The sequence below is a fragment of the Ictidomys tridecemlineatus genome, chromosome 7 (genome assembly GCF_052094955.1).
Source record: "Ictidomys tridecemlineatus isolate mIctTri1 chromosome 7, mIctTri1.hap1, whole genome shotgun sequence".
NCBI lineage: Eukaryota > Metazoa > Chordata > Mammalia > Rodentia > Sciuridae > Ictidomys > Ictidomys tridecemlineatus.
In genome coordinates this window covers 192,151,644-192,165,182 of record NC_135483.1, presented here as the reverse complement: position 1 = coordinate 192,165,182, position 13,539 = coordinate 192,151,644, and the positions used below count along the sequence as shown (strand labels likewise).

At 35.1% G+C, this 13,539-nt stretch overlaps 1 protein-coding gene across 8 annotated transcripts in view; it reads right to left on the bottom strand.

The window, feature by feature from the left end:
• Nucleotides 1-13,539, bottom strand: part of Gigyf2 (GRB10 interacting GYF protein 2) — a 129,484-nt gene that overhangs the window by 73,094 nt on the left and 42,851 nt on the right. For 7 of the 8 annotated variants that reach the window (XM_078018244.1, XM_013359165.4, XM_021727065.3 and 4 more), the window contains 3 exons: nucleotides 9,209-9,320; nucleotides 3,229-3,340; nucleotides 2,411-2,451 (listed from right to left, as the gene is read on the bottom strand). In XM_078018244.1, coding sequence (XP_077874370.1) covers nucleotides 2,411-2,451; nucleotides 3,229-3,340; nucleotides 9,209-9,320 — 265 coding nt within the window. The remainder of the gene's footprint in view (nucleotides 1-2,410; nucleotides 2,452-3,228; nucleotides 3,341-9,208; nucleotides 9,321-13,539) is intronic. The other variant, XM_040268026.2, reaches the window with a different exon arrangement.

The following is a 13,539-nucleotide window of genomic DNA, read 5'->3' as shown; positions in this document are numbered from 1 at the left end:
CTAAAAATAATGATGAAAAAGAACTTTCACTCATCTATTCCTATCACAAAGTGTAAATATAAATCAACAAAATAAACTTCAGATATTTAGTCATTTTCAGACAACTCTAATTATCAGAGAATGTATCAAATACCTTCCTCCTTGAACCTTCCATCGTTCAGCCTCTTTCTGTCCTTGAGACTCATGCAGGTTAATTCTTAATTCCTCTTTCACATGATCATTTAGCAAATATTTGCAGACCGTGACCCTGTAAATCCTGCTGCCCACTCTGCCCAATCTACAGCCTTGCCTTCTATATAAACAGCCCCATTTTCTTTATGCAGTCCTCATCACAAGGCTTTAAATGCCTGGACCACCTACTCCAATATATGGACCTTTCAAGGTGTGGCCCCAGAAATAAACAGAATGTTTAGGTTGTCCTGTGACAACATAAATGACAATGGGCCTCTGCACCTGAGGAGACTTTAGGTCTAACAAATACTGCACTCAGCTTTGAGGACACCATCAAGCTGCTGATTAACATGAAGCATACTATCAGCTGACAGAGCTGAGCCTTTCCCAAGTAGGCTGTTACACACAGCTACTCTACATTTTAAATTCAGTAACTTATAAGAGAGCTTTTTCTGCTGTTCAATTTCCATTTAATTAGACTCGGGTTTTTTGTTCCACCTTAATTCTGATCCCAAGTCCAAACTGTACCACTCTATAGCTAGCCCTCTTAATATTGAATGATTTGCAAATCTAATCATCATACCAATGTCTTCCAAAGAAAAGGAATAGGTATTTAGCACCTAGAACAAGGGCAGGCACACAATTAGGAATTCCAATATTTGTTGAATGAAGAAATTTCATGCAGTCTCTTTTAATCCTAAAAATTTCTTCAGTCATTACCACCTTTTTCATTATCAGATTAATAAACATCTCAGAATTCAGAATACCCAATCTTTTGTTTCTAAATCATCTATTATTTAAATCTCGATGCCTCTCCCTACTAACTGGTAAAAGTACTGAATTAGACAAAGTTGAGAGCAGAGGCCCTAACAAGTCCTCCAAGATAACATTCATCCAATAGTCTACAATATGGATAAAGCTGACAACAAATTATCCACACAGACTGATTCAAATTTCTTCATGCCTCACTCATGCACTGTTTTTTCATTAATATAAAGCAAGTATTTCCAAAGCCATGTAAATGAATAATAAATTGAAATCACTGGGGCTGGGGATGTGGCTCAAGCGGTAGCGTGCTTGCCTGGCATGCGTGCGGCCCAGGTTCAATCCTCAGCACCACATACCAACAAAGATGTTGTGTACGCCGAGAACCAAATAATAAATATTAAAAATTCTCTCTCTCTCTCTCACTCTCTTTAAAAAAAAAAAAAAAAAACAAATTGAAATCACTGATGCGTTTAAATAAATTTTATATGGAAACAATAAGGCAAAAATTGTTTAATAACTACTTTGTTCTCAAAACAGTCTGCAAATCAATCTATGAAAGGTATTTAAATACTTAACATATTTGATGAGAAATGCTTGTCACTATCATACAATAACACTGAAGAATTTTTTTGGCACTTGGAGGAATTTAGAAATTGCGTGGTAATTTTCATAACCCCAACAGTAGTATGAATAGGGTTTTTTTCTCTCAGATACTAATATCTACAGGCAGTATATAATGCAGTGCCTTTAATCAGTCTGAAAACCATCTTAACATTATAAATTATTTTATATAAACCATGATTAATTCAGCAACACTGAATTCCTGTTCCCCTTCTCCTCTTCCTCTTCAGTGAGTATCTTAACTATATAATTTAATTGCTCTTAAAACAAGAAAACAGAAAGTATATACCACATACAAAAAAAATTGTAGATTTAGCTTTTACTACTAAAGCAAAGATACTAGCATTTTCCCTATTTCTTCTCACATATGAGATGCTATATATCCTAGGAATTAGGATTCCTATCCTGAAATTTCAGTTCAAAACAGGGTCCTAATGCCAGGGAACAGTAGCACACACCTGAAATCCCATCTACTTGGGAAGCTGAGACAGAAGGATCACAAGCCCAAGGTCAGACTTTGAAAGTTAGCAAGTCCTTGTCTCAAACTAAAAAGGGTTAGGGGTATCCCCAGGTTTAATACCCAGTACTGCAGAAAAAAAGGGGACAGGAGGCTTAGGAACAACATAGGCCTTGTAGAGAACACACAAACCTAACAAGTAAATCCTAAATGGTTCATTCATCACCTCTGGTTTCATGCAATGGAGACCTGAAATAATCATAAAATTCTAAGTGCAAACAATGCTATAACCCCATCTACTGGAGAGGTGTAGGTAATGAATCAATTTTTAATAAATTTATCCTTTCCTGTGAGCCTTGGAGGGCCACAAAATATTTCAAGAACCTTACTTACCTACATCTTTTCGCCCTGGTTTTTCAAAACGTCTGTCACCCCTAGAAAAGATAAAACAAGTTTCAAACAAGGTTTGCGAATAATATATAGACTTTCCATCCATGGCATCTACTTTCCTGTATTTCCATTAATAGTAGATTTTTCTTTCTTCAAATGTGTGGTATTGCCTAAATTTTAGAAAATATAGGAAGGAAAGTACTACACCACAAACCAAGATAAAGCTTCTATTATCCTAGAATATTATTTCTTTTAATTAAACACATGGAACCTGAATGTGCTTCCCCATAATCATTAAACATGTTCAAAAATCATCCTTATCTTTGTTATATAGTATTTTATTTATAGCATTTTATTTTACACCATTATTATCAGGGCAATGTCAGTCTGTTTCACTTGTTTTCAAATATTTTATAGTATAAATGTTATCAGAGTGAACATCTTTGTACATTCACCTTTGTGCAACTGTTCTCACTCATCTGCACAGACTTCATATAAAGTTAAACAATAAAACGAAGATGCTTTTACAATGCAGGTTAATTCTTAATTCCTCTTTCAAAACGGCAACGCTTCCCACTGAACACTAATCAAAAAGCAAACTGTCATCCATACTGGCACTAACATTACTTAGTGCCAGTATGCATCTTCTTTTAAATAAAGATCATTTAAATTTTTTTCACAAATTAATATTCAATAATTAACAGCATTTAAAAAATAAATAAAACCTTGTAACTACACAGAGGCTTCTCTGCAGAAAGCAAAAAATAAGTACGTTTTATATACCAAGAAATCTTTACACCAAGATCTAAATCCTTCATTACCTTTCCTCCCAGCTCTGTGATCTATGCATTTCCCTGCCACCTCCTCGACCGAACACACCCTCTACTTCATCAAAACTTCTTTGGTAGAAACCACATTCACCTCTACCTCTGCCTGAAAATAAGAAAACAGGAAAAAATGGAAAGTAAGAAGTCAACATCCAACATGTTTGACAAGACAGATTATCCTCTAAAGTTCTGTCTCTACAAATAAGATATATACATTTAAATATTTTACAAGGCCTGATGGATCTTAACCTGTGGGACCAATGATAGCACCAAAGTAACTACCCACCCAAGGCTGAAAAAATAATAAAAATAAAAAACTAAAGGAAGAGTCCCACCCAGTCCTGAGCAATAATGAAAATTAACATAAACTCTTGTTGTTGTTGTTGTTGTTGTTGTTGTTGTTTTTGGCAGCGGTGGGGGTTACCAGGGTTTGAACTCAGAGGCACTTGACCACTGAGCCACATCCCCAGCCCTATTTTTGTATTTTATTTAGAGACAGGGTCTCACTGAGTTGCTTAGCACCTTGCTTTTGCTGAGGGTGGCTCTGATGTCTCAATCCTCTTGCCTCAGCCTCCCAAGCTGCTGGGATTACAAACCAAGATATAGCTATGCCTTACTTGGGTATATAAACCATTATCATCAAGAAAAGTCATCTGAGAGACATCAATTTAGAGAAGCAATCCCCCATGATACATAAGGAAACTTAAATATAGAAAGTGAATAAAGGAAAGGAGAATACAAAATAATGCAGTAAGAACAAATTCAAGCTGAGAGCCCTTGTTATCATTGTTTTAAATTTGCCACTGTGCCTGGCAACATAAGCTCTTTAATAAAACTTCAATAGTGAAATTCTAAGTAGATCCATAAACAGTTACTGCAAATTAAGCCTTTTATTGGATTGTTTTCAATCAAAATGAGAGAAATCTTAATCTGAAGAGTGTGAAAAGAGAAACTACAGTAAAAGAGTCAAGCAAAATGTTAAAGAAATTTATCTAATCTCAGAAAAAGGATAACTTAATAGGGTCAATTCTAAAACTGTCAATTTCATAAAAGAACTTCTTAGAGGCCAAAAAAAGCACCCTCTACCTTCTACTCAAATCTTGAGATAAGGAAAAGTATCAGGACTAAATTCCAGCCACAGAGCTTATTACTGTATAGATATAGGGATTTAGATGATCTAGTGGTTCAAATATAAACTGGCCGTTACTAAAGGTAATTTGGCTAAATCTACCAACATTTGACTAAACAATTCTTCTCAAAATTTATCCCAACAGAAATACTTGCACAAATTTGGTCAATTTTGGACTGCTTTTCCAACAGTAATTAATCAGATTACAATGGAGCTGAAAACTATCTATCTACCTGTAGAGACATCCTACCAACATAATGTTTTAAGAGAGAAATCCATTACTCACATGTTTGGATAATGTTGCTGCTACACTGCCAGTCATAAAAATATGGCACATACAACAATGTACAACCCACAGTACTTGGTAACAATAATAAATGACTATGTCAGTGGCATATGTGTTTATTATATTATACTTTTATCACTATTATAAAACATTTCTTCCACTTATTAAAAAAAAAAGTTTACTGGACTGGAGGTGGTGGCACATGTCTGTAATTCCAGCAGCTTGGGAGGCTGAGGCAGAAGGATCGGTAGTTCAAAACAAGCCCTAACAACTTAGTGAGACCCTAAGCAATTAATGAAACCCTATCTCAAGAAGAAAACAAAACATAACATAAAAAGGGCTGGGGATGCTGCTTAGTGGTTAAGCACTCCTGCATTAAATTCTTGGTACCAAAAAAAAAAAAAAGGTTTACTGTAAAACAGTATGTCATGTTACACTGGCAGCAGCCTCATACACTTTGTCTCTCTCAAGTGCAACAAGGAGCCAAGTCAAGTAATTGAGAAATACTATCTAGGTTTGTGTAAGTATACTATAGTGTGCACACAACAATGAAATCAAAATCATCTAATGATGCATTTCTCAGAATGTACCCCTTAAGTGATACATAATTAGACATGTATATGAAAGTGTTCATTGTAATTTTTAAAAATAGTAAACAACCTAATCAATAAAGGATTGGCTATAAAAATTCTGATAAATCAATATGGTATAACATTATGAAGCCATAGAAGACAAAGCACTGATTCTAACTGAAATCTACATTATGCTACTGAATAACAAAAGCATACCATAGAGAAATGCATATAAAAATTATTCCAATATTGCTGCACAGTTAGGCTCAGGAAGAATGACTATCCAGTTGCTGGATCTGGAGGCAGAAAGTAAAATATATACTCTCAGCTTTATACTTCATGTACTATATTCCTAACTAATGTACACATTTGTATCTGATACACTGGTGAAAAAAATGGAGGAGGGATAGGGGTTGGGGGATGTACTTATAACTAGAAGAAATCTTAGCCATCATCCCGAACTCAATTTCTCCCACAGTACAAAATGACTCAATAGAAAAATGACTGATCTTTTTATTTATTTATTTTGTGGTGCTAGGGATGGAATCAAAGACCCCATATGTTAGGCAAGCACTCTATTACGGGACTCTATCTCCAAAATGATGGATACTAAATAAAACATGAATGTATTCCAAAGCCAAATAAAACTGAGTTAAAATTATTCCAGTTATTCACTTCTTCCTTACTATCTATCAAGAACTAACAGAATATATCTGTACTTTTCTATGACCACATTATGATATATTAAAATAATGCACAGAATTGTAATCTTAGGAACTTTGGTGACTAGTCTTAAGTCTCCACCTCTTCATCTGTAAAATGGAAGTGAGAACCACAGTTGAACTGTAACAATATTAAAGTCACCTTTCAGTTCTATAAAATTCACTTTAAGTCAACTTAAAATCAACTCACAATTTAAGAACCTTTCCCCTTCATGAAATGTATACATTTTATAACAGTGCAATACAAACTATAATGTAAGAGCAGGGTATTCCACAATGATGATCTGGGGATTAAAAAAAAAAAGTTCCCTCTCCTTTTAGAGAACAATTTTTTCAAGGAAGCCATTACACATGTATCATCTTAAAGAAGATTTTTTTTCTACAAACACATTAATATAAAAAATAGCTTTCAAGTTACCAGGAAAACACATATAAAATATGTTCTGCCAGTACTAGCACTGGTCCTGGTCCTGGTCCTGCTTATGAAATTGAAGCTTGATTAATGTACACATAAAAAAGAGTCAGATTTTACAGCTTCCCAGTTTATCAAATTTAAATCATTTACAAATATGGTTCCCAAGAAAGAATAAGAAAATATGTGATGAACCTTTCAAAAAGCTAAATTTAACCAGGTGCAATGGTGCACTCCTATAATCATAGCTACTCTGAGTAGGAAGATCACAAGTTTGAGGCCAAATAAACTAAACAGGGCTGCAGACACAGCTCAGTAGTAAAAAGCTTAAATGGCATGCCTGAGGCCCTAGGTTCAATCCCAGCACCAACAAAAAAAAAAGGACTGTCCTGTTGTCTGAAATTTTATATCATTCTTTGGGGAATTTAAATATGCTTCCTTTTAATAATGCTGAGAACAGTGGTTGACAATTGTACAGATCTGTTTTCTTTTTAAACATCCAGACCAGATAAAAAAGAAAGACAACATTATATTGTTTCCTCCAACCAATTGTTTAATGATTATTTAGAAATCTACAACTCAATTTTCACACCAACATTTCCTAGAGTTGGAAAGAGACAAAATAATCATCTAATGTTAGCTCTGTCCATGCAAAGAAAAGCTGCAATAATCATTATTTAATCACCAAATTAAAACTAAGTAATTGAAAAATACAAAACCACAGATTTAATAATTACAACCTTCTTTTGTAAAATGAGCTGCAGAGATTACTAAACAGAACTACAGGTGGTTGTGACAATGGAGTTAAAAGTATTTTTCACAAAGTCAAGTGCATTCATTTGACTAGTTTTATGATTTTTCACATTATACACTGATTTAATCACTAGGTTCTTCTATGTCACAGCATGTATTTTATACATACTCTATTTAAGTTCTGTTATAATCCTCATTTAAATAAAACCAGAAAGCAAGAGAATCCAATTGTTTATCAATACGTAGGGTTTTTTATAAGGACCTGGAGAGACTAGTTCATATTTGCAGCACAGAGAATCAGTGTGACTCATACTTCTTGATTTAGAAGATCTCTCTTTGACAACCTGAAAGGCACTGGAGGCAAAGTTGCCTGGGTGAAACCTCTCTTGTCACATTAAATAGGAACACACAGAAAATGCACAACTAGAGGCAGAGCCATGAGGACTCAGTCACATCCCCAAACACCAACACATCACCAAGATGCAGAGATCTCAAGCAAATTCTGAACAACAGGAACCTAGCCAGGTGTGCAAACCTGAGCTGCCTATGGAGGTACTGCAGCACAGATACTGTGGCAGAGGCATTTCCTGAAAGTCCTATAGATGAGTCTAACAACTTCTCAGGTTAACAACCACTGTTCTAAAGATAAATAAGTAAATTCAGAAGAAAAAAACATGAGTAGGTAACACTACCTACAAAAACAAGTGAAGAGTTTTAGTTAACCTCTTCACTATTTATAACACCTGCATTCCTACTTTGTACATAAACTACTAAAAGAAACATAATTAACTAAGCGTGATGGTGCACATCTATAATCCTTATGATTCAGGAGGCTGAAGGAGGAGGATCATAACTTTGAGGATGGCCCTGACAATTTACCAAGACCCTCAGCAACTTAGCAAGACCCTAACTGAAAATAAAAAATAAAAAGCACTGGGGATGCAGATCAGTGGTAGACCGCCCCTGGATACAAATTAAAAGAAATCTGAGGCTGAGGTGAGGTTGTAATGCAATGGTAGATCACTTGCCTCAACGTGTGAGGCATTGGGTTCACACAGAAATAAATAAATAAAATAAGAATATTATGTCCATCTACAAAGAAAAAAATATTTAAAAAAAAACTAATTGTATATAAATTACCCTATTCAGAAAGCACACTTTGTTTTTTTTTTTTTTTTGGTGGTGCTGGGGATTGAATCCAGGGCCCTAATGCATGTGAGGCGAGCACTCTGCCAATTGAGCTATATCCCCAGCAAAGGCACAATCTTAAAGTTGCAAAAGGAATTCAGGTACCCCATATCATGATCAAGCCAATGTGGAGGTATAAGAAATGGGGAAAATGGTCTGTCAAAGCAGACACTACATTCTTCTACTTCTAAAGCTTCTCTTAGAGAAAATGAGATACATTCAGGCTACCACATAATTTAACCAACACAGGGTTAATACTCAAATAAATTTTTATATTATAATATCATGAATGTCTTTATTTAGCAGAAAATCACTGGGCCCAAAATAAGAAGCAGATATCAAAAAAGCAAGTAACAGTAAAACACAAATTACTTTTCTAAGACATAAATCTATAAATGTATGTTATATAAGTAAATACTGCCTGATTGTTTTTTGTTCTATTCCCTAAAAAGTTCCCAGCATCAATGAGACAATTTTTGATGAAGTCCCTCTATGGCTGAGGTCATTCCTAGCACACAGCTCTCATATATAAAGTCTATGCATGGAGACCACAGGGGCCTCAGTACTGCTTCAGCAGCCAAGACCCTTTAGGACACTCTGATTCCCAAAATACAGAGCCCTCCAGGGAAGAGAAACATGGATGACTAGAATTTTCACATATTAACTGGGACTGTCCAGGCTCCCTCAAGTTCAAATATCTACCACTGGAATTACTCTCCTCTGCTCAAAACCAGGGACTGCAGAGAAGATGCCTTGAAATTTTGTTTAGGGAAGACATGTGCAGGGCATTGAGTATGCAGTTAATGTCAAAGAGCAATTGTTGTTTTTAAAATAAGCATTAAAATATTTAGTAAGTGATTTCCCTATCCTCCTCTTCCTTCATCATTATTTTTCATGTGAAAACTCGCTCACCTCTCCCTCTTGAAGAACTTCGACCTCTAGGAGCCCCCACCACTGTTCCTCCTCCTCCTCGTCCTGTCAATCGCAGGACAGCGGCACTATTTACAGACATGGAAAAGTTTCTCTGCCAAAAAATAAAAAAAGAAAGAAAAATGGATAAAACAGATAAAACTACATGTTGCTTCTCCCCACCTCCCACTGCTAAGTATAAAATGGCATCTAAACACTAGCAATGTGAAATCATAACTACACAAGATGCACAGATAATCCAAAACCTGGTTTTACCTGACAATTTCAAATTAACATTTCAGATCAATACAATGAAAACTAATACCTTACACGATGCTAGGTACATTGAGGAAATACACAAGTAAACAAACTAAATGCTGTATATAACTAGAAGCAAACAAGGTAAACAGGCAACAGAGGAAACTTGGTAAGAGAGATCTCATTTTGAAGGGTCCTTTCAACTAATGAAAAAATAAAAGAGTCATAAAGTCCAATGCACCTGTAAACCCACCAACACATGAGGCTAAGGCAGGAGGATCACAAGTTTGATGTCAACCTCAGCACTTCAGTGAGACCCTCAGCAACTTAGCAAGACTTTGTGTCAAAATAAAAAAGAACTAGAGATGTAACTGGTAGAGCACTGCTGGATTCAATCCCCAGTATGAGGGAGGAGGGCCTAAGAATCTGATGAAAGAGAGAATGATAGAGAGGAAAATTATCTTTCTGCCTCATTCTGTCCAGCACTGTGAATTAGCAACTCAAAGGTGTATTTGACAGAGTGACAGGAATCAGAAGTGAATGGGCAAAGGCCAACTAAGAATCTATATATAAGATCTGCTACATGAAAAATATATGAATGAGAAGGAAAGGAAATGCTTTTTAAAAAAATCCAATCAGTCATTAACATGCACTTACACCCACAGTAAATCTGGAATAGGGTCAAGTACAATGTGATAATGGTGGGGAGGTAGGTATCCACACCGCAAGAGGAGAGGCCAAGAAATAACCCTTTGGAATAAGTGGAATAAATGGGGGCTTATGAAAAGGTAAACAATAAATAATCATAAAAATTTTGAAAAATAATCTATAAATAAAAAAATACTTGGCATTTGATGGAGAATTTTGCAAGAGGGTTTTAAATTAAGAACATGCTGAATCGGTGGGAGGCAGGGAAGAAGGGGGGAATGCTGGAGAGTGATATTGGCCAAATTATATTGTTATATTGTGTGCTTGTACAAATATTTAACAATAAATTCCACAATATGTACAACTATAATGCACTAATAAAAAATGTGGGGAAAAGGGCTAAGATTGTGGCTCAACAGTAGAGCACTCGCCTAGCACATGCCAGGCCCTGGGTTTGATCCTCAGCACCACATAAAAATAAATAAAATAAATGTATGTGTCCAATCAACTACAATTCAAAAATAAATATTTCTTTTTTTAAAAAAAGGTGGAGAAAAAAGGAAATGTTGTAATAGGTCCTTCACTCCTTCTGTACCCTTGGAACCTAACAGACATTTGCACAAAAGTACAAAGTAGTATATTGGGGAAAAAATGAACCTTGTGTTGCTGAAGTCAAGAGCCCTCATGGGAAAGGAGTGAGTTTCAGAGTTGGAGTGAATAAGAAACCTTCAACTCAATTCATGCTTTAATCCTAAGTGGTTTCCAGTGATTTTTTTTATTATGACTTCAAACCAATTAAAATGATATCCATACCTCTCTCTTTGGAAGACTATATATGGATTTTAAAAAACTACTTTCTTTATTGAACTTTCTTCTAGTTCTAGGCCATTTTCTCACTGTTCGTCTTTTTCAAAATTTTATTCAAAATAATGTGTTCAAGTAAATTTTAGAAACCTTATCAAGTTTTTTTCCAGTTTTATACATATATGATCATACAACAGACTTAAGATGTAATTGAAGAACGAGAAAGCACCTAACCAAAAATATCTCATTTCAAATTATACTTAAATAAAACTAAATTGGTTGAAACATATATAACTTACCTATTGCCAGAGTACTGAACAATGCCTCTAGCTATTACTATAGTAAGCAAGACTGCCGTCTCCAAAATGTGATTTACATACTGTAATACTAAAATAAATAGGTCAGAGGTAACTGCAATTTATATGCCAGTATCCCATGCTAATGATCACCTTACTACCAAATTATCACATGCATTAAATCCAAATACACCATCTAGAAATGGGGGAAACTCATGTTTTTTCATATACACTTTAACATTACTGCTAAAAGTGCAAACTGATAAGATCTTTTTGAAAGGTAACTTCTCAAAATATATTTAAATGCTCATACCCTGTGACACAAAAATTCCACCTGTTACATATGCAAAAAATAACATAAGCAGAAAGATTTTAACTACAGTACAAAGCAAAGCAAAAAAAAAATGGAGACCATCTATATATTAATCAATAGAGGCTAAATGAAAAACTGTAGGCTTAGAATTCCACACTTGTTTACAAAAACGAGGAAATTCTATTTCTTAAGTTGGACCATATGAAACTTAATATTCATCCATTTCTCATCTACCAACACTACAATTTCCTATGGAGAGCCTAACATACAGGGATACAGAGTATTTTTATCTAACTTAGGGGTTGTTGCAAGTACTCTACACATTAAATGCCAAGTATTCAGAACAGCGTCTGAAACATATTACAACTCAATGTAAGTATCTGCCATTATCTTTTAGACAGATGCTCAGGTTAAAACCATAAAGTGTAAAACTTCATGCACAGCATGCTCCCATTCATAGTGTGGAAGGGTTTAAAGGAATATACAGATGGTTGTAAATGTCTTAAACACCCCTGAAAAGAAACACAAGCAGGGGAAAAAGAAAGAAAAAAAAAATGGTTATCCCCGAGGAAAGTAACAGTAAACAAAGTTTACTTCTCCATTATTTTTGCTTCTTTAATTTTTTTTTTTTTTTTTTTTTTTGTGTGTGTGTGTGTGTGTGTGTGTGTGTGTGTTATCTATTTAAGAATGCAAATTTTCGGGGCTGGGATTGTGGCTCAGCGGTAGATCACTCCTAGGCAGGGCCCGGGTTCGATCCTCAGCACCACATAAAAATAAATATATTGTGTTTTGTCCATCTTCACCTAAAAAATAAATATTAAAAAAAATGCAAATTTTCTTTGATGTCAAATAAATAAAATTCACCAATCTCCTCTAAGGTTTCTTGCCCCCATTTTTGGCAGTACTAGAAATTGAACCCAGGATTGCCCTCCCATTGAGCTTACATCCCAGTCCTTTTATTTTGAGAGGGTCTCACCAAGTTGCTGAGACTGGCCTCAAATTTGCAATCCTCTGCCACAGCCTCCCAGGTAGCTGGAATTACAGATACGCACCACCGTGCCCAGAGAATTTACCAATCTCATATTAGTTACTTACAAGTGTAGTAAAGAGAACCATCCTTCTCAAATTGTGCTAGTCAAAAGAAATACCAAACCAAAAGAACTAGAAGATCTTTGAATAATAATTTGGATCTAAGAAAACATTTTTCTCCCTGGTTATATTTGATACATATATATAAATATATATACACGTACACACACAGAGAGACAGAGAAAAGGGAGGGAGAGGCAGAAAGAGAGGGAGGAGTGGGGAGAGAAATAAACCACTTTTTTGGGGGGTACTGGGGATTGAACCTAGGGATGCCCTACCACTGAGCTACAATTTCCTATTCTCTCTGAATTTTTTTCTTTGAAACAGAGTCCCACCAAGTTGCTTAGGACCTTAAGATCCTTGGGCATGTGCCACCATATCTGGGGAAAGAACACTTTAAAGACAAAATTACCTCTGTCAGTAAGCACACAGCCAAAAGCTCACTTTATATCATTATAAATATTTATCTCCCTATAGGAGTACTGAAATAAAAAGTATATAAAACTCTGAACAATGAAGATCTACACAATCCCTGGAAGGGTAACCTAATCATCCAAAGAACAAATATCAAATTTTTGATAAATCTTTAGTCAGGCATAAGCAATGATTCCAAAATATTTTATAAATAACAAAGGCTACCAAGTAAGTACCAGGAAATCCTAAATAATGCCATTTAAATGCCTCCAAAGACAGACCCTAATGATCTTCTGTGGCTGCAGTGAAAATCTCCCAATCCTCATATTAAAGCTAGATGATCGTAAAATGTAGCCCTTAACACAAACAATTCTATAATAAAAAAAAAAAAAATTAAGACCTGATCCTTAAGTTATTCTAGAACTAATTTTGGTGTGTAGGTGGAATTCATACCTAATTTATTCATTTCTAATAAATTTCTAACAAAACTGTTATTGGTTAACTTTTGTTAA